The sequence below is a fragment of the Panthera leo genome, chromosome B4 (assembly GCF_018350215.1).
Source record: "Panthera leo isolate Ple1 chromosome B4, P.leo_Ple1_pat1.1, whole genome shotgun sequence".
Taxonomy (NCBI): Eukaryota; Metazoa; Chordata; class Mammalia; order Carnivora; family Felidae; genus Panthera; species Panthera leo.
The window spans coordinates 27,395,366-27,417,337 of record NC_056685.1 but is presented as its reverse complement, the minus strand read 5'-3'; the positions used below and the strand labels follow the sequence as shown (position 1 = coordinate 27,417,337).

The 21,972-nt window shown below is 41.5% G+C and overlaps 1 protein-coding gene across 8 annotated transcripts in view; it reads right to left on the bottom strand.

Moving 5' to 3' along the window:
• The window catches only part of SVIL (supervillin), a 231,288-nt gene that overhangs the window by 87,162 nt on the left and 122,154 nt on the right, over window positions 1–21,972 (bottom strand). For 5 of the 8 annotated variants that reach the window (XM_042945239.1, XM_042945238.1, XM_042945240.1 and 2 more), the window contains exons 3-5: window positions 13,307–13,364; window positions 10,533–10,599; window positions 7,793–7,884 (exon numbers count right to left, since the gene is read on the bottom strand). In XM_042945239.1, the coding sequence (XP_042801173.1) occupies window positions 7,793–7,884; window positions 10,533–10,555 (115 nt within the window). In that variant the 5' untranslated portion in view covers window positions 10,556–10,599; window positions 13,307–13,364. Of the gene's footprint in view, window positions 1–7,792; window positions 7,885–10,532; window positions 10,600–13,306; window positions 13,365–15,065; window positions 16,267–21,972 lie in introns of those variants that run through there. The other 3 variants (XM_042945242.1, XM_042945235.1, XM_042945241.1) reach the window with 1 other exon arrangement.

The following is a 21,972-nucleotide window of genomic DNA, read 5'->3' as shown; positions in this document are numbered from 1 at the left end:
CACTGGATGAGCAGACAAATGTTTTGCTGAGGTAAGGAGGGTCCCGTGTGATACTGACTACAAGGATATCACCGAGATGCCAAATCATTGTTTCTTTGGAGAAATGGACACATTTGGTGGGGAATAAAGGTCTCTCTTCTCGCTTCCTCCTCAATCCCATGAATTCACGAAGGCTCATCTGAGTGGTTCCTACTGAGGACCCAGGAACACCACAGAGTCGCTGATAGCCCTGGCGGCCCATAGAATTTAGAAAGACTGGGTCAAAGAAGAAACTCAAAGGAGGCACACTGGACTGCTTAAGTATTTTCTAATTTTTTCTTTTCCTTTTTTTTTTTTTTTAAAGTAAACGCTACGCCCAGCGTGGGGCTCGAACTCACCACCCTGAGATCAAGAGTCGCCTGAGCCAGCCAGGTGCCCCTGAATACTGGAATTTAACTTTCAGCTACTTCAATTTCCATTTTATTTTTTTAAAGTGGTCATTTTTAGTAATGAGTCAAAACCACACACACACACCCCTTTTATATTGCCGTTTGTCTCCAGAGATACAAGCCTAGTTTTTATTTATTTATTTTTACATGATAACCACCTTAAAATTTTAGTCAGATTGACTTTTGTTGAGATAGTTGGCTTCATAAAAGTCTCTCCCTCAGGTGGTTTTCCCAGGAAACAGAGTGGCTGGAGTCAGGGGTATACTTTCTCTGCATAGTTAATTATGTTCTTATTTGGAAGACAAGGGTATAATGATAATGGTGCATCCCGCCATGCAGCCTTTTGAGAAAGCTTGACTAATAACAGCTTCCCACTTAACCAATTAGCTCCAGTGAGATTATGGTGAAGAAACTTTAACGACCGGTAGTGCAGATTTTGAAACTGTTTTCAAGGATGATATAAACCAAAGAGTATCAATTAATTATTTAAGCCCCAAGAAGAGAAAGGGGTCATGTTTTTTCATATGATTGCTCAAGAAGCTATTGAAACCAAATTCCAAGTGCTCTGAAAAGTAGGTTTCAAACTCAATGCATCACACTCTTAATTGAGAAACAGGGTATAATAGGGTCTTGCACAGCCTAACGCCATTTAACTTTCCTCCACCCGAAGCATTTCAGCTAGGTATGCTCTAGTCTAAATGTTTATGTTGTGTCCCCCGCCCCGCCCCACCACCAAATTCATATGTTGAAATCTTAATCCTCACAGTGATAGTATTAGGAGGTGGGACCTTTGGGAGATGATTGTTTGCCTTCACGAGTAGGATTAGTGCCCTTCTAAAAGAGGTCCCACAGAACTTACCGCTTCCCATGTGAGACCCAATGAGCAGCTGGCGGTCTGCAAGTCACCAGAACCCAGCCACACCGGATCCCTGATCTAGGGATTCCAGCCTTCAGAACTATGAGCAATACATTTCTCCTCTCTTAGAAGCCACCCCAGTCTATGGTATTTTGTTATACCAGCCCAAATGGACCAAGACAAGGATACAAATATCAATTTAACATAAAGAGTGTCCTATAACTTCTACTGGAAAAAGTTATGATCTACTTTGTAATCCCAACTTGAGACTGTGAAAATCACTTTTATTGCATTGAATTTTTAGTTTTTAAATTTTTCTATAGAAATTAATGTAACTAAAGATATTTTTTAAGAAAGATCCTCTTCCCCCCAAAAAAGATCCCAGCAGTACAGAGAGAAAGATAAGTAACAAATTGCTTCCTGTCATTTTTTTATTTCACATATTCTAGAAGGAACTGGACTATGCCAATGCCCCACCCCCAACAGAACTATACTCTTCCTACTGCCATTCCCTACCCATCTCAATATTCTATAAAGACTATGAGAAGGGAACAGGCTGATGGTCACAATAGTCATTCATCACGGAAACTGAACCCTAAGAAGTCTGGGGCAGTGGGAGAAAGGAGGATGGTAAACCAAGTTCATGGTGATCTCTGTCCTTTTCTGGACAAAACAGGCCAGGCAACTCACTAATGAACCTGTCATTTGTATGTCTTAGGATAGCATATAGCAGACATTCAGGTGCACCTCATCAGGTTGACAGATTCACTGACTGGCTCTAAAACAGCACAGATCACCATGGGGGTGTGAACGGCCTTTTAGGTGAAAATTTTCCTCATTGTGAGCCTTGTACTGCAGGGTGTTAAGTGTCCGTGGCTTCCCTAACAAATGCCTAATCATCACCAGTTGCTGTGACACAAAAATGCTCCCATTTGTTTCTAAAGTCCCCCCTTGAGCCCCAGGGAAGTTACTGTCCTTGGACGGTAGCCCGTCCCCTGGATGCCCAGGTTCTAGGTTATCCCACTAACAGACACCACTAGCTAGCTCCTCTCTCCAATCACATCTAGATTCAAACTCAAACCACATCTAGATTCGAACTCAAACCACATCTAGATTCGAAGTCAAAACTGTTTCTGGGGTGCCTGGGTGGCTCAGTTGGTTAAGCATCCGACTACGGCTCAGGTCATGATCTCACGGTCCGTGAGTTCGAGCCCCACGTCGGGCTCTGTGCTGACAGCTCAGAACCTGGAGCCCGTTTCGGATTCTGTGTCTCCCTCTCTCTCTGCCCCTCCCCTGTTCATGCTCTCTGTCTGTCTCTGTCTCAAAAATAAATAAACATTAAAAAAAAAAAACAACTGTTTCAAGCTTATAACCTACAGTCCTCTTTGATTATTTACCGAGGACTGAAATGAAGTCATAAATCAAACCATACTCTATATGTGCCAGCAAGTTAGGGGCATTGGCTGGTTCAGTCAGTAAAGCATCTGACTCCTGATGTCAGGGTGGTGAGTTCAGGCCCCATGTCGGGTGTAGAGATTACTTTAAAAATAATTAAGCAAATGTATCGGCAAGCTTATTCATTCTTAGTGGAAATCCATAGTGAATCTTTTAGAAAAAAAATCCCTTACGCAAACAAATTACTGCTCAGTCTATTCTTTCTAACAAATGTATTTTTCAGTTACCAAGATTTGCTTCCTTCCAATAGATGTGAAATTACAGGGGAAAGAAATGATGTGGAAGAGAAAAGAACAGAGAAGCTTCCTTTCCCAAGACTATAATTTACAAGTAAAATTAGTAAAACAAACATGAAGTATAATTACCCTAGTATATCTAGCCCATGGGAAAACACTTCAGTTGTATAAAAGAGAATGAGGTTTTATTTGAATTGCTGATGTGTGCGTACTTTTTCTGACCCTTTCCAGGAAAACCAAAACCAAAACCAAAAAACAAACCTCTTTTGGGCTCTTGCAGTGTTCTTTAGGCCCTCCACTTGAATTTTTGGTCAGGTTTATTATAAAACATTGAACAAAAGCTAATACTAAGAAATCATGGGAAGACACCCCAGCTATGGAAATCTATGTTGCCTCTGTGTTGTTTCATGCATAAAGACCGCCACATAAATCACTATCACAGGCATCTTCTGATTGATAATCTTGAATACAGTTTATTATTGCTTATGATCTACCAAAAGCTTTCTTCCCTTTACAATTTTTATATAATTTTAGACTTACAGAAAAATCAAGACATGCTTCACAACATGTTAACACCTCAATACATTTGGTTTACGTTTATCCTTTTCCATACACGTATTTACGTGTGTGATGTGTATATATGCATGCATGCAAGTACACATATTTACATGTCAACTTTTCTGAACCATTTAAGAATAAGTTGCAGCATGATGTCCCTTTATCTGATTTGAAAGGACACATGCGGCCCAATGTTTACAGCAGCACTATCAATAATTGCTAAATTATGGAAAGGGCCCAAATGTCCATCAACTGACAAATGGATAAAGAAAACGTGGTGTGGGTGTGGGTGTGTGTGTGTGTGTGTGTGTGTGTGTGTGTGTGTGTGTGAGAGAGAGAGAGAGAGAGAGAGAGAGAGAGAGAGAGAGAGAGAGACATGATGGAATATAATTCGGCAATCAAAAAGAATGAAATCTTTCCATTTGCAACAACATGGATGGAACTAGAGTGTATTATGCTAAGAGAAATCAGTCAGAGAAAGACAAATATCATATGATTTCACTCATGTGGAATTTAAGAAACACAACACATAGACATAGGGGAAGGGAAGGAAAAATAAGATAAAAAGAGACAGGGAGGCAAACCATAAGAGACTCTTACAACAGAGAACAAACTGAGGGCTGCTGGAGGGGAGGTGGGGGGGGAGAGATGGGCTAAATGGGTGATGAGTATTAAGGAGGGCAGTTGTTGGGAGAAGCACTGGATGTTATATGTAAGTGATGAATCACTAAATTCTCTCCTGAAACCATTATTATACTATATGTTAACCAACTTGGATATAAATAAACAAACAAATAAATAGCAAAAAAATTAAAAAGGAAAAAAAAAAGAGAATAAGTTGGCAGCATGATATCCCTTTCCCTCTAAACTCTTCAACGTATATTTCCTAAAAAATAGGAAATAAGAATGTTTTTAAAAATTGGATTAAGCAGCCATAATTCAGTTGATTATATGCTGTGGCAGAATATGCACAACTCAGAAATGGTTCAGGTAACAGTAATACTAGTCATCATCTAATACACAATACATAATAGGCACTGTTGATCTAACTTCTGTTGTAATAAATGTTCTACTTTGCCTTCAAATACATTAATTAAAACTTTAACATACACTAAATTATCCCTCATTATACCTGCTATTTTAGTCTTCTGCCCTTGTCTGAGTAATTCTGAATGGTACTTCTGTGGCAATATGGATTCTGTGAGTCTATTTCTTTAGTTCTTTTTGATGGGAATGGGATGGTCATTTTCCAAGTAAGGTAATTTAAGGGGAATTGACATCAGGGCTCTGATACTTTTTTTTTAAAGGTTTGTTTGTTTGTTTGTTTTTGAGACAGAGAGAGAGAGTGAACGAGCGCAAGTTGGGGAGGGGCAGAGAGAGAGGGAGAGAGAGACTCCCAAGCAGCATGGATCCTGATGCAGGGCTTGATCCCGAAAACTGTGAGATCATGACCTGAGCCAAAATCAAGAGTTAATGCTTAACCGACTGAGCCACCCAGGCGCCCCAAGAGCTATAATAATTTATATTTTATTTAACTGCCTAATATGCTTTATAATAATATGTAATGCCAATACTCAGGATGATTTGGTCTGCTGGGTAGTTTTCTTGAGGAATACAGTTTCTTTAATTAGCCCTGAGAAGCAGGCTTTCTGGTAAAGTTATTGTCGAGTCCAGTCGTCTAAACCCAAGTACAGTAGAATCTTCCGAAGAAATATAAGTGGCAGGGGACTGCCAAGAGCTCTCCCAGCCTGCATTTGACAGGCTAAGAGCACAGGCCAGACCCAGAATGTCCTGAATACTGATCTGACTTCCCAGAGGAGTAACGCACTTCAACTTTTACACTTGGAAGGCAGCCACTAATATAAAGACAAGCAGCTTAGAAAATAAGTCATTACAAAACTAGAGGAATAAGGGAGAGGGGTGGTGGCTCCGAAGTGTGGGACTTCTTTTTGGATAATGACAACTTTCCGAAACCGACGGCGGCCCTGGATGCACAACTCTATGGATATGTTGAAAGCCACTGAGCTGAGTGCTGTAAATGGATGAACTGTATGCTATACGAATTATAGCTCACTAAAGCTATTAAAGAAGTAATGTAGTTGGTTCATTTCACAATTCCTAAGTGGAAAATCTATTTCCATATTATAAACTTTGCACAGGTAAAGGTTTTTAGTCATCGGATAACTTGCGTGTGATACACAGTTAAAGGAAGCCCCTTAGAGAAAAGCCAATGATCATTTTAATGCTCATTTGCACAAAAGCAAGAATTCCTCACTAAATGAATGGAAAGCAACTGCTGGAAATGTGTAAACAGACATGAAGCTCTCTGCCATTAAAACAGTTGGAACCAATTCCTATTTTTACCATTATATTGCCAGGAGCTGCCATCAAGAGACGTGTTAACATGGAGGAGTGAGATCACCGGTAATACGCGGGTCTTTCCAAACATGCCTGCCCGAATTCATGAAGTGCACAACGTGAGACAAGACGGTGGGGAATTTACATGGAATTCAGGGGAGGAGGGGCTCTGACACTTTTAAAGCACATTTTGAAGATCTTGTGAATTTGGAAACATAACTCTGATTAATGCATGGCATTATCTTCGTTTTGTGAAGAGTTACATTTTTATAACCAATTATGATACATTTTCTGGTGAAACTGGTTAATCAACTTACGTGTTTTTAAATTTTGGCACATATGGAGTTATAAGCTGTTGAGCCTGAAGGGACCTCGCATCTCATCTATTGCTTCTAATTTTTCTGATCCCAATATTGCATGTACTACCGTTCATCAAGGAAAGGACCTGGGCTAGGCCAGGAGGACGAGTAAAGCAGCTGTTACTACAGAATTTTGTCTAATCAGTCCAATCTTCGAAGCTACTGCTAAAATCAAATTTAGCAGTACTTTGTTTGGCTCATCTTCATAGATTTTAAGTCTGACTCAGATTAGCTTGAGTTTCTTTCTCTTTTACAGAGTCTAAAAAATCAGAAGGACCTTTCCATTTCATGCCATCCAGGCAGGAACCCACAGCATGTGTCCTTCCCATGGAAGCACATGACCTTCCTTGAACAGCTACTGGGAGCCGAAGAGATGATAATACAGGCCATTTCATTTCTAAGTCCCACGAACTATCAGAATTCTCTCTCTCGTATGAAATCTCACCTACTTCTCTGTAATTCAATACGTTATTCTTGTTTTTGGCCTCTGGGGCAACGTGGGGTAAGCCTGTCTTCCTCTCGACAGTTTTGTAAGTACTTGGAAATTACAAAATGTCCCTGTTTGAAGTTTCTCCACAAGGCCAAATCCCTGGGGACCTGCAAATATCCGACCTCATCAGACTTTGTCTAGCCGTATCATCCATTCAATTCCTCAGGATATACGCCCATTTAGCAGTGGGCCTTTTACACTAGATTTAGTTTCTATTAAAAGAATATGGTTTCTGGTCTAATTTCTTTTAGGTTTGATCTTATGTTTGTTTTTGTTTTTGTTTTCTTTCAGAGGGCCAAAAAAAAAAAAATCAGATATCGGATCTTCCACTAAATCTGTTTCTTCCATAGTAAGGTTTACCCAGCTCATTTGGGATGGAGACAGTTTGTGAGCCGGTACCACGCTGTGCCAGTGTTACAGTCGGGGGCAACAAAGATCTGGTAACATTTATGTCATTTCTCGGGCGAAACAAGGGGTGGTTGGCTGGTGACAGCTGCACATATTTTAGTGCACATGCATCTCTACCAATGAAAATACGAATTCATCGAACTGGTGAGTACCTACTTGGAGAAGGAAGCGTGTGTGGAACAGTCTGCATTGATAGGCCAGTGTGCTGCCCAGCAGGGAGCTCTAACATACTCAGTGGAAATGCAGCAACACTGGCAGACGCCCAGAGGTGGAGGAAATGGAGCGAGCGGATGGAAAAGAAAAGGCCTTATGAGCAAAACCCACCGTCCCCGGAGAAGGTGACAGGTAGGAGAGATGAAGAAGGTTGAGTCTGTGCCGGCTCCCTCTCTCACCCTCCCCACCCCCCAGCCTCCAGGGAAAACCCAAGAATGCCTAAAAGTAAGAGAAGGGACATGTAGAAAGGTGTAGATTCAACATGCAGGAAGAGAGCTACCTTAGTTGAGGCTAATTGTTGAAATAGACAGAAAGGGACACGTACAAGAGTATACACTGGAGATCAGTGAAGCAGTCCCCCTCCAAGGAAATCAGGCAACACAAGACCTACAGGCTCAGGACACCGGTCAACCATTTAGAGAAAGTCTCACCTTTGGGAAGTGCAGTTAAAAGCTTAGCATTGATTCCTCCTTTGTAGTTAGTGCGCTGTTCTTTATCTTCAAGCAAGAACTCTTTCTGAAAGCTAGAAATTAAATTATTCCATTAGTCATGTTTAAAGTCAATTTGAATCAAGATACACGATATTAAGTGAAAAAAAAATGCTAAACGAAAATGAGCTGTTATACATAGTTAAATAGGTGGATGTAGACGACACATAAAAAGTTTTATTTTGGGGAGTTAAATGGGAGCTGTTTTCATTTATTTATAGTCATTTATAGTTATAGCTATTTATAGGACTTTTTTTGTGCAACTGAAGAATTACGTCAGCAGGGGCAGGTGACGTAGTGTCAGGGGGGCAAAAACATGGCTGAGCTGCCAGCCAGACGCCTTGGTTGGGACTGATAACCTCTTCTAGAGCCACTCATCATAGCTGTGTAAGTTTGGATTAATCACTCACCCTTTCTGTGTTCTAATCTCTTCCTCAGAAAATCAGCAACTTGTCTAGGTTATGTGCATGCTTTCCTCCAGTGTTGAAATTATATAACAAATGCCTTCAAAGTACCAAGAAATCAAAGCATGGTGGACAGGTCTGCGAGGCTCATGAAAAGAGCCTTGGAATAAAGGAGGAAATGAAAGCGAAGAAGAACTGAGCACTTACTATGTACTCTTCTTCTATAACTAGGCATACTCCAAGCATAATCTTAATTATTTTCGCAAGACCCTGTGAGGCCTGAACTACTCAGTGCTGTGCTAATAAATGTTTAAAAACTTGCTCCTTAGTCTTGCTCTCCCACCCCCTTCCCCTAAGCATATGCTTTGCAGTCTTTGCTGATAGCATAAATACCCCCACTAAGGCTGATTTTCAAGCTTCCCACAGGACTCACTGGACTCACAGCTAAAAGAGAGGCATAAACTCGCTCTCAGGAGGAGGTGCAAGTCGGCTCCAGCACACCAACTGGAACAATTATCATCCTCGGTTTGCAGACTAGGAAACTGTTAAATGATCTGCCCAAGGACGAGATACAAAGCCAGCTCCCACTCTAACACTAGGCCCCCAGGCTGCTGCATGCCAACCCCATGGGCTTCCATGGGAGTGGGCCTGGGGTTGGGCAAGACAGACTGAGCTGCCACTGTGCAGCAAGAAAACCCAGCGTAGAAGCAGGAAAACCAATATTCTCCTGTGATACAATCACCTCCAGAGAGGTGAACAACAGCCTTGGAAAGGCTGAAGGTCAGTGCAAAGCTGACCTTCCCTATGGGCTGTCCTCCATTTGTGTTTCCGCATGTAGGGGTGCACGTCCATAAAGGTCCAAGAGGTGACTGAGGAAAGTGCTGTGCATCTCTGTAAGTGGGGCACATGAATGCTCTATATCCTGCACATAAATTACATTTCAAAGAGCTGCTGCGCATTCCAAAATACGTAACACCATCCATCTTCTAGAACCAAGCTCATCTAAAATCTTAGTTATTGCTGACAAATGTGGTAGGGCTTATATTCATAAATATGACTGCCATGTATCCATATTATTTAACACAAAAGTCTTGAGAGTAAGTAGTCTTTATAAACCACACTCCAGATGGCTTGAAGATTCTAGAATACCCACGTAGGTCAGAAAAGTGGAATTGGCACTGACTTCTCAACAGTAAATCCTAAGGCAGTGATAATTCTTTCTGGCATTTCATTCAGATGTATGACTTAGTATAAACCTACAAAATTAAGTAACTGTAGAAATGTACCCCACTTAAGGAATGGCATGCTATTGTAATTGATTATTTAACTATTTATTTAAATACCTTGATAAAGTTCTGTACTTTCTTTGCAAAACTAACATCTTAGGGAAAAAATTCCATATAAAAAAACAGTGCAATCCTGAAGTATTCAGCTTCTTAGGCCACTGACCTTGGGGCACAAATATTATCTCATATTTTCAAAAGTAGACATGTGCATAGTCCCCCTCCCCCATTTTGTGCTTATCAAAAAACCGCTAATAAAGACTAATAAACTGCTCTCTAGTTAAACATTTTTCTGAACTTTCATGGTGGGGTTTCCAAGTCTTCCCCTGCCCCTCCCCCGGCACTTACTTTCTTGAAACAAAGCTGAACTGTGTCTGTACCAATGAAAAGTACAGCCTTTCCGTGGCTGGTCAGAAACCAGTGGAAAACGCAAGCGCTGCTGGGAACTGCTCTCGTGGCTCCTCACCTGGTCTGTCTGCCTGAGTTCTCTCCTCTCCCTCCTGCTCTGGGACTCAGGTTAAGGTCATTTCCTCAAGGAAGAAACCCCTGATCCAGTGCCCGTCCCACAGGGTACCGAATCTATATTACGTACTTCAGTTGTTTTCTCTCAAGGTAGCCTGGTTTCTTATTTGGAGAACATATTATAAGTGTCTTATTTCAAATTATTGATTTATAAAAGTGGTTTTTTTTAATCAATAAATATCTGTTGAATGAATGGCGACAATAAAATACTTCAAATGTATTCTACACTCACTCTGAAATATTTTACATACACACGCTATACACTTTTAATGTGATATGGGCAAAGAGCATTGCAAACACTGAGAAAAATTAGAAGGGCACATATTTCATAATATCAGTTATAAACTTCCTCCCTTCCCCACTTTCCTTCTTTCACACTTATTTATTTTTTTACTTACTTACTTACTTATCTATTTATCTATCTATTTATTTATTTTAAGGAGGCTCCACACCCAGCGTGGGGCTTGAACTCACGACTCTGAGATGAAGGGCCGCATGCTCTCTACAGATGGAGCCAGCCAGTCACCTCTCCTTTCTTCACCTTTAGAATAACATATGATAGAAAGAATAAGGCACATAGGGTTGAAAAGTGGAGCTCTGACTCAAGAATGCTAGAAAAGCTATGACTGAGTCAGGACCCCTTAAACCAATATGAAACCAGGCTTTGAAAAAGTCACATCTTTTCCCTGGACTTTCGAGACCCAAGGCACTAGCCAGCAGTGAGAATGCAGGCAAGACACATTAGTAAAGAACTCTGGAACATTCGTGAATGAGCAACGTCTTCTGATCATCTAATGGCTTATAAAACACAAATACCCCAGGGAGCCCTAACATAAATCTCCTCCTCACCTTTTTGAGTCAGAGGCACCAGAGCGGTGGGACTGGCGGAGCCCAAGCCCAACTCACATGATGGGTACCTCGAACGCACTGAGCTCTGGATGCTGCACCGTGCTCTCACCATCCCCAGGATGAGGGGACTCTACCCGACAGCCTCTGTAGGCACGGGTGGTTGCCACAGCTCAATCACAAGTATGATTCTGCACTTCAGTATGATACCAGATCTCCATATATAACTAAAGCAAATGCTACGGTCTTAATGTTTGAATTCCATTTTTAAAGTTTCTACTATCAAGAAAGAAGCACCTTTTAGATTTGTTATTGGTCTGCATCTCCTCTGAAACAGTGCTCTTTTCAGCACTAAATTTTCCATACTCTGCCTCCTTCCCTCTGCTTCGATAACCTAAGAAGAGATTGCTACCCACGTCCACATTTTTTTATAATGTCCCATTAACCTACTTAAATGCCAGCAGTAGAAACCAGAGGAAATTGTATTAAAGTGAGAACAGGATAGTCTGCAGTTATTACTGCACAAAATGGGGCTATACCACGACAGTGATTATTCAGCACCGGCGCTGGGAAAGGCTCTCTACAATCTGCTCACCTTTCTCCTAACGTTTACAAGATCATCAAAGTTCACTACCTCATATTTGTACCTGTGGTGTCTGGTCAGCTAGACTGCTTTGGAGGAGGCAAATTCTTGTATCTCTAATCCTATTTTACACTTAGGATCCATAGCAAGGAGGCCATAATTTCAATAGGGACATATGAGATCATACCCACCATATTTGAAATGTCTGACTATTTCATTCTGCTATCCTTACAAAGCAATGCTTTCCTCCTCTTCCTTTTTCTTAGTCACTTGTTAGCTCTGTTACAGCTAAACCAACCTGCCCGGGGACACACTGGGGACTAAGCTACTGTGGTCTGAACATCTGTATTCCCCCAAATTCGTATGTTGAAATGCAAACCCCCAAAAGCGATAATACCAGAAGGTGGGGACTTTGGAAGGGGATTAGGCCGTCAGATGGAGCCTTCATGAATGAGAATAGTGTCCTTATAAAAAGAGACACAGAGACAACTACACTTCAATGAAAATAGAACTAAACAATCCCCCCCCCCCCCCCCCGAGAGACCCTAGCCATCTCCCTAGCTCATTCCACCCCGTGAGGATACAAGAAGTTGGCTGTCTGCAGATGGAAAGAGGGCCCTCCCCCAATCATGCTGGCGCCCTGATCTCAGACTTCCAGCCTCCAGAATTGTGAGCAATAAATTTCTGTTGTTTCTAAGCCAGCCGGCCTATGGTATTTTGTTGTAGTAGCTGGAACTAAGATATAAGGCTTAGATGCTATCGGACAAAGATAAGAAATAGGGGAGATTCTGTCAAGCGCTAGAAAAGTTAAGATTTCCTGAGTCAAATAAGACAGACAGCCTTACTGATGACAGCCAACTCTAGCTGACTTGATACTAAGATGTGGATCAAATCCATCAAGGCTTTCTTTATCTCATCTAGTGTGTCCTGAAAGATGCCTGCTCCCATTTTCAAATGCAGAGCCCGGCTCAGCCTGATGAGGACAGTGATTAGACAGCTGTTTATTCAAAACCATTGAAATGCAAACCCTTTAGAGTAAGGAGGCAATGCCATGCAGGATACATTAGGAAGAAGTGCATCTGAGTGGAAGGCTGGGGAGATCAGGGTTGGGTCCTTCTACCATAATGAAATGTACATTGGGGTCTATGCCTGTATGTCTTAGGGATAATAACTTTGTGTCTCCACTTGAAAAATCCAACATCTATTAGGGACAGTGATCTGCTAAGAAGCATCTGAGATACAGCTATCTTGTTTGGCACAAACTTTCATTTTTACAAAGCTTATATGAATGATTCTATATCATAGAGTTTTAGCACATTAGGTAAATCAAATTAGTACCCATAATCTTGTAGGGAACCGAAGAGCAGAAAGGTTAAGAGACAGCAGGACCTCACTGGACAGATGGAGGGATGGGCGGGGGAGGGGGGGGGGGGAAGGAGGGAGGGAAGAGAGGCACAAGGCTAAATCTTTTCTTTAAAAATCAAAAACTCTCTTACTTAATGGGCAGATTGCAAAAGGACATCCCACGCTTAGAGGCAGGTATGAAAAAAAAAAGAAAAGATAGTAGCCCTCTACAGGTTCAAAATTATATCTGCTCTGCAAATAGTTCCCATAAACAGCATTAATAAATACAAAAAGAATCTTTTCTGGCTGAATCTACAATTAGGTCAGCTTGTTTCATATACTTTAATAAATCAAACTCTGGGGAGAAAACATATTGCCAAACATTCAAACTCATGAATTAGGAATTTAGGAGAATAATTCTAAAAGCTACCACAAATCTCTAAATCCTAAGAGTCTTGAGCAAAGACCACTTTACCTTGGAACTTTTCTTTGACTTGGTAATCCAAGGAAGCTTAAGTTTTTCTGGTTGAAATCTAAGGAGAAAGAAATAAGGTAACAATGAAATAACTACATAATAAGTTAAAAAAACAATCTCCAGTGGGGAAAAAAATTCTCCAAAGTCCCATTGAACATATAACAAGAAAAAAGGAAACCATTAACCAGACAAGAAATATGAATACAAAAATGACACCTTCTAAGAATCAAATTCCACAACCTAGGCAAGGTTTTTTTCCTTCTCCTGAAATGTGGTCAACATAACTCTGCGGGTGAAAAAAATAAAAACAAAAATAAAAAAAAAATCTGACATAGTTCAATCCTATCATGTAAATTTGTTATAGCTACGAGAATAATTCAAAGCAAATACATACTGAATGGCATAGTTACATACTCCAGGAAAAAAAAAAGGAGGAAAAAAATTAAACAATTTTGGTCAAGGTAACGTTGAAACTCATCACTGCCTGATGTATTTGAGACACCTTTAAAGACTGTGTGCATTTAAGGGGCTGTTGAAGAGCAGAGGAAATGCTTCTGCTGGTTTTATTGCCTTCCTTAAAATCTAAACAATAACAACACATCAAATTAACTACTTTCTTTATTTTTGAAGTCAAGATATGTATCGTGTAAAGACAGGTGGTAACAAAGCCATGCAGAAAAAAACACACATCCGGGTGAACCAGTTAATCAAAACCAGGCACAGACAAATTTATACCAGTCTAATGGCAAGTAATCTGTTTTACAGCTTTTGGCATAGTAACCCTTTGTCCACCAAGGAAACCACAAGCAGACCACTTACAGAGACTTCTAAGGAAGTGCCTTTTACTGTTTAATATTTGGGGGCAAGTACCTTTTACTGTTTAATATTTGGGGGCCAGAAGAAAAGGAGGTACGAAAATATACCAGATGCTGACATGCCCTTATCCATCAAAACACATCCGGGATCCCGGAATTTGGAAACTGTGACCCACTAGAGATATACAATAAAATGCAAGGTATAATGCCAATTAAACATCTAGGCTTTTTCCTGATTATTCACATATCTGGCTATGTGTGAGAACTCGGTTCAAAAAACTATCAAGTGGTATAGAAGAAAATTTCTGACTCTGAGGCCTGTTCGACTCACTTCCTAATGGTATGTCTGTGCTGGGAAAGACTTAGCTACAGAATGCCTGAAGTTCACATGTGCCACTCAAAATAACTTGAGCATTTCACTTTTCTTCAATCAGTGATCAGAATCTGTGATGCCACTCCAGTAGTTAAACGGAAAGCATGTATTTTCCTCTGCACTCTAAAGGAAGCCACTACAAAAACAGCATTTTGTTCCCAACAGTGTTCACATGAAGATTCCATAAAAAGACAAACACCACTGTCTACTGGAAATGATTTAGTATATGTAGCATTCAGTTTAGAAAAAGATTTTAGCTAAAGCACAGCACGTCCAGAATGTGATCCCAAGTTTGGACATTTTAACTGAATTTGCAATTTTTCCTGCAGAGAGGCTACAGTGGTTTAGCAGTCTCTGTAACTTACACTAGGGGAAACAAACAAACAAACCCACATTTTTCAGCCACAAGATAAGCCAATGCATACACTCCGTTAGATATTTAAAGTGTCCTTCGAGGAAACCGTATAACTAACTGGACACGGGAGAATATATGGTAAACTGGAAGCTGCAAAGGCTTTCATCAGAGTATACAACAAACCCATACGTGCAATTCCTATTTCTCTTGCCTTACCTTGTCTCTCAGAGAACTGGAAAACTCCCAGATAGCTGGCAATCTCTGGGCTTCTGAACATGGTTGCACATGGAAAGTTTAGTAACAGAGCCTGCTCTCCAGCTTAATTCTCAACCAGCCACGGCCTTCAGCCCGTCTAAGCAAAACTGGGTTGAGATTCTTCACAGCACAGGGCTACAGCAATCAGGCACTCGTGTCCTTGAAAAGTATAGTCAACGCAAAGTAGGAGGCTGCAGGCTGGAACAGCTCAAACCCCGTAATCAGATTACAAGCAGAAATCAGGCCTGTGGATGCTCAAACAGGCTGGACTCCGCTGATGGGCCATTCTTGATGTTTCCACTTCAAAGCGGGGGCCGAATCACAACTTATGCTTCAGCTAAATAGACAATACTGCCACCTAACCATCACCGGGGGAGTCAAAAACAACTCCTCCTCTCCCTAAAAATAAACAAAAAGGAACTGTACAGAGGCTCTTGAGGTACTGGGAAAAGGGGAAGCCGCCTAACAATTCCCAGGCTGCTTGGAGTCCGGCTTTGGCTAAGTTAAATGAAATATTTCACCTAACAGGGAGCCAAAACCCCATCGTTAAGAGTCCAGATTTATGAACAACACATGAGCGAAATTGCAGGAAAAGAAGAGGCAGATATTACTGGAGGTTCAGAAATTTTAATTTGAGACAGAAGCTCTTAAGCATTACCTCGTGGACTGCCCCCTTGTTATTTCATCGTTACTTTTGAAAGGGAATTAATTTTTAAAAAGCAGCTTTACTACAAAACTGAGGGGAAGGGACAGAGATTTCCCACATTGTCCCCCGCCTCTACATCATGCGTGGCGTCCGCCATGAGCGACAGCACTCACCAGAGGGGGACATTTTTACCAAGGATGAGCCTGCTTTGATTCATCGTCATTACCCACAGTCCGTGGTTTACCTTAAGGTTCGCAACATTCTATGGGTTTGGACAAATGTGTAATGACATCTCGCATCGGAATATCACACAGAGGATTTTCACTACCCTGAAAATCTTCAATGCTCTGCCTTATTTACTTCCCTCCTCCTCTCCCGGCAACTACGGATCTTTTTCCATCTCCCTAGTGTTGCCTTTCCTAGAATGTCAGATAGTTGGGAGTCAAACAGTATGGAGCCTTTTGGCTCCTTTCACTTGGTTGGCTTCTTTCACTTGGTAATATGCATCGAAGGATCCTTCGTGTCTTTTCTTTTCTTTTTTTTTTTTTTTTTTTTTTTTTTAAATTTTTTTTCAACGTTTTTCATTTATTTTTGGGACAGAGAGAGACAGAGCATGAACGGGGGAGGGGCAGAGAGAGAGGGAGACACAGAATCGGAAACAAGCTCCAGGCTCCGAGCCATCAGCCCAGAGCCCGATGCGGGGCTCGAACTCACGGGCCGCGAGATCGTGACCTGGCTGAAGTCGGACGCTTAACCGACTGCGCCACCCAGGCGCCCCCCTTCGTGTCTTTTCAAGGCTCGAGAGCTGATGCCTCTTCGGTGAGGAATAATATTCCATTGTCTGGATGCACCACAGTTTGGTTACCCATTCACCCACGGAATGGATGCTTCCCAGTTTGGGCAACTATGAGCAAAGCTGCTATAAACATCCAGGTGCAGGTTTTTGTGTAGACAGACATTTTCAATTCCACTGGGTAAATAAATACCAAGGAGCGTGATGGCTGCATTGTATAGTAAGAGTAAGTTTAGTTTTGTAAGAAAGTGCCAAACGGTCTTGGAAAGTAACTGTACCATTTTGCATTCCCACCACCAACGGATGAAAGTTGATGTTGCTTCAAACTCTTGCCAGCACTTGGTGGTGTCCGTGTTTGGGATTTTTGCCATTCTAATAGGCACATAGTGGTATCGTATTGTTTAACTTGCATTTCCCTGAGGCCACATGACGTGGAGCATCTTTTCATTTACTTATTTGCCATCTGCGTATCTTCTTTGGTGAGGTGTCTGCTGAGATATTTTACTCGGTTGTTTGTTTTCTCATTGTTGAGTTTTAAGAATCCTTTGTATATTTTGGATAACAGCCCTCTATCAGATGTGTCTTTTGCAAATATTTTTCCTAGTCTGCGGCCTTTCTAATTCTCTTGAAATTGTCTTTTGTAGGGGTTTTATAATTTTAGCAAAATCCAGCTTATCCATTCTTTCCTTCATGGGTCATGCCTTTGGTGTTGGATCTAAAAAGGCGTCGCCATTCCCAAGGTCATCTGGGTGTTCTCCTATGTTATCATCTAGCTGTTTTATAGTTTTGTGTTTTACATTTAGGTCTATGATCCATTTTGAACTAGTTTTTGTGAAGGGTGTAAGGTCTGTATCTAGATTATTATTATTATATTTTTCCCATGGGGCCGTCCAGTTGTTCTGGCAGCCTTGGTGGCAGAGACTATCTTTGCTCTCTTGAGTTGCCTGTGAGTCTCTACTCCCATGAGTCCCAATTCCCTGTACTGGCCTGTCCATGTCTCCAACCCTAGGAGCAGTGGCTTGCCCTGGGTCCTCCTCTCTCTTACGGATCCAAGAAGAGTTGCTGATTTTTCAGTCTGTTCGGCTTCTTTCTTGCTGTTGGGAAAAAGGAGTGACTTCCAAACTTCTTATATGCAGGACCAGAAACCCTGAAGTCCCCGGTTTATTTTTGCAACATGTAGATGGTGAGCCACGCAGTAATAATTAGAGACTGACAATTTTACAGCTAAAAGGAGCGTTAAAGAGAACCTACGAAAGCGACGTCATTTACAAGACAAGGAAGCAGAGGGCCAGAGAAGTAACTTGCTCATGGGTACTTGGTTAGGGATGGAGCCATAGAATCTTGGGAAGGTGGGCTGAAGACCATGATTTGTCCCCCACACCCAGTGGGAGGCAGGGACCCTGAGTATGTCCATCTTTGTATACTTAGTACTAAACACTATACTTGGTGCAGAGCAGGCCCCCAGAGAATGTGTGCTGAATGACCGTATGAAATGATGGGATAATCTTTGCTAAAGGCTAGAGCTCACACTCTAAAATGATTTTCATTGATTTTATATCCTGATTTCAAATCAGATTGACTTAACCTGATCTCTAAACCACAGACAAACCTAACTTGAAAAGGAAGAATTATATGCCAAATTAATCAAGGTACGTCAACAGAAGGTACCCTGGCACTGGTGACTCCGTGGGTCAGTGGTGGCATATGGCATTCTCTCTATGCTTCTGGTTACTACATCTCTTATAAAGCTGGGGAGAAATATGGCAAACAGGGCAGTTGAAAAAAACCCGGCAAGGAACAACATACGTAGCTGTGGAGGTCATGGCTAACTGGGAAAAAAAAATAGGAAAACAGAAGTGTGGGAAGGGGTAGGGGAAGGGAGGAAATTGGGCAAGCCAACTGATTCTGGAAGTGAATACTTAGATAAGATGAAATAATATTTATGTTTTACAAATAATCTTTATAAAGAACTTAGCTTATAAGACACGGTATCACCTGCTCATGACCGTTTATATTCCTGAAAACTACTCTTGTTAGAAAATACTCAATTAGAACTACCCTAACTGTATCTAAATATTTCTTTTGAATTATTACTAAGGAATAACTCTAGTTTAAATTTTTAAAATGAAATTCCAATTGAGAATAAAAAGGATTTGGATGTTCTCTTTACGTTGGTAACGGAATCTTACCAGAAATACATGCCTCACCCATCACTTATGGAAAAAAACAAACAGACTTATATATGCCTTCATTGTTGAAAAGAAAAAGCAGAGCATTCTTTATGAAATTATGAATATGCAATTTAATTTCCTATTTAATTATCTCATCCTCATGAGACCAAAAAGACTGAAGAAATCTCCATTTTTACATCAGCAAAAAGCACGCAGTTTTTTTTTTTTTTTATTTACTCTCCACTAATTAGAAATAATAACCACTAACACTAATGTTATTATTTTTGGCTGGCTCATTCACACAGAAGAGCTACAAGATAGACAAACATCTCCCCACCTCATTCTATAGGGTAGCTATTTTACTTCTCTGCAGAGAAAACGAGAAGTTGTGGTTGTGATTTTCTTAAGTTTCAGGGGGAAGACGTCTTGATTTAAAACAGAGATGGTGCTGTCTTCCCTTTCCAACAACAGCACTTAACCACCAGCTCAGCACAAAGGAAGGAGACTCACAAGATGCACAAAATTCTCTGCCACTGTGTCCACTCAGAAAAACTGATCTTTTCCATTTTTGAAGCACCACTGTCTTCAATACTCAGAAGTAATGTTTAAAGGAAGGATTTTCTTGGAAGTTTTTGAAGTTTTAATCTTGAAATTAAAAAGAAACACAGCAAATGCTTAAATTTGTTCTAGACGGGGACGAAAGAAAATGCTTCAGTGGAAGGGGCATAAATGTGTGAAATGGGAGGGCAGGAGGGAGGTCACTGTCATGGTCATGGGCGTACCACGTCATGATCTGTGAGTCGTGGATGACCAAGAAAGGATCTATGAATGGGCCACTGAGATGCTGACATCCCAAAGCGAAATCACTCGGTCAAGTGAATCAGGCCTTGGTAAATCCAAAGCCTTGGACTCTGGGAAAACTGGAGGTGAAGGGGCCTTCCTGATCACAAATCTTCATTTTGTAAAATGTTTGACTACTCTCTCAAGGTCACATGGCTTATGGTGTGACAGTGCCAGACTAGAAATCCACATTCACTCCCTCTCCCCTGGACAACTCCCACATTTCTGATAGGCCTGGATACAAAATAACAGGGGCCATTGTTGTAAATATGTCCTGAATTGTCCTAGGGTCTCCCAGCCCTCTATCTTGATTTTATTGGTAAAGGGGCCAGTCTGACCCCTGGGGGAGGAGTCAAGCCAGTTTCTGGTTGCTTCTTACAAATTTCGTATGATTCCTTGGTCTGGTTTTGGTTCCACAGATGTCCCTCAAATCCAGCACTGACCCCAGACATGAGTAAACAGGGCATATCTGAGACCCTCGGGCAAATATATAAGTCAGTGTGGCTGGTGGCACCGGGGTATTATGGAAAAAAGCAAGCAATGTATTCTTCCTTCCCTTCCCAAAGTTCCCACCTTATTGGAGATGGACAGGATAAGGGTGTTACTAAAGGAGACTACTTTGAACGAGTTCAACTATGTTTACCACAGTTTGTTTATAAACGCATAAAACTGGAAGCAGCCTAGAACATACAGAAACAGTGAGTAAGTAAATTACCCAAGAAAACCAGGTTTGAAACGCAGTTGGTAATTCGGAAAAATTTTCACGATGTATTAGAGGTACACGCCCCACTTCATTGTAAAGACAGTAAATACTCCAAAACATTAATTATCTCGCTACTCAGACATAACTGATCAAGTTTTTCCTCCTCTATCGTCCAATAGATACACAGTAAACATGAATTACTTCTACAGTCACCCAAACAATTAATGACAAATAAAGATGAAAGTAATAGGCCCTTTTGAAATCTCAAGGCTTAGATTTGGCCTAAACATCCAGGAGAAAATCATGAATGGAATTGTGTCTGTGGGCTCATGGCACAATATCAGTCTGCCCTTTTCCCCTGAACATATGCATTTCTTGGCTATAGAGGAGTTGGCCAGAGAATCGCCAAAGCCCTTGGTAACATGCAACCCCATGTTTCTCACACTCAACCCCACATGGACCATAATCACATGGAAGTGCCGAGACCAACTTTCTCTGCCAACCAGCACTGAATTCACCTGCTAAGCCCCTTCAACGATTGTCATCTCTCTCAGTATTTCTCTATTGCCAATTACCCTTTTCCTGCTTAAGAGCCTTGTCTTCTAAAGGATTATCGACTTGAGGGGCAACACCTGAGATACGTTCCTAGCACAGGGCCTGGTTCGGAACAACAAACTATAAATACTGGGTGAACGAGGGAATGAAGCGGGCAGGCAAGCAGACAAGCAACGAGATCACTTCTGTCCTCCCTCATTCTTAAGATTCTGGTCCATTCTCAGCAACTCTCTTTCCTTTCTAGGGGGCATATAGGGGAATGGTTACCACTCCTTCCTTACCATGAGACTTCTACTAATGTCTTCTTGTCTTTCCTACAATGTGAAGCAGGGATATAGAACGTAAACATTTGCTTGCAGGAAGAAACAGGAAGAAAATGTTAAAGATTTGTCAGAGATACGATGGAATGGGAAAAACAGGAGCTGATTTCTGTAGTCTAACTGTGGCCAATGTCAGTGGGAGTCCAGGTAAGAAGGGTCACCTCCTAAATGGCCAAGGTCAAAAGATAAGGCATTAGATGACAAAGGATCAGGGTATTAAACCCGCAGGGAACATGCTGCCCAATTCACAGCTGTGGCTCAGAATTACATGGAGGCTTTATGAGGAACCAGTCCCCCTGTCTGTTGTCTGGCTGACACATTCATGCACCCCTGCTACGTGAGTGAAGCTGTCCTTCAGGGGTCATCATCATGGAGGACAAAATGGGAACAAAGCCAATGAACGGGAAAACAGCCCGACACCTCCACTGGCAACTACCCATTTTCTACCAGACCTACTGGGATGATATACAGAATAGCCTAAGACTCGGGACCCTTACTGACCTGGCACGCCAGGGTGGGCATGATGCTAAGTGCTCTGCGGCATTAAACTCATTCAGCGCTCTCAAAGCCTGCAGGAAGATACTGTTACTATCCCCATCAGCATGAGAAAATGGAGACACCGTGGGCTCCAGACTCTTGAAATGTAGCTCTGAAGGCAAAACAACCATTTCCTGGTCAAAATGAAATCAAAGAGAATACGAAGGGAGGTCATGATTACAAGAGAGAATGTCCCGTCGACCCTTGAACAGGTAGGGCTTGGGGCACTGACCCCCTACACAATCGAACATCTGAGTAGAACTTTTGACTCCCGGGGCACCGAAGTGGCTCAGTCGGTTAAGC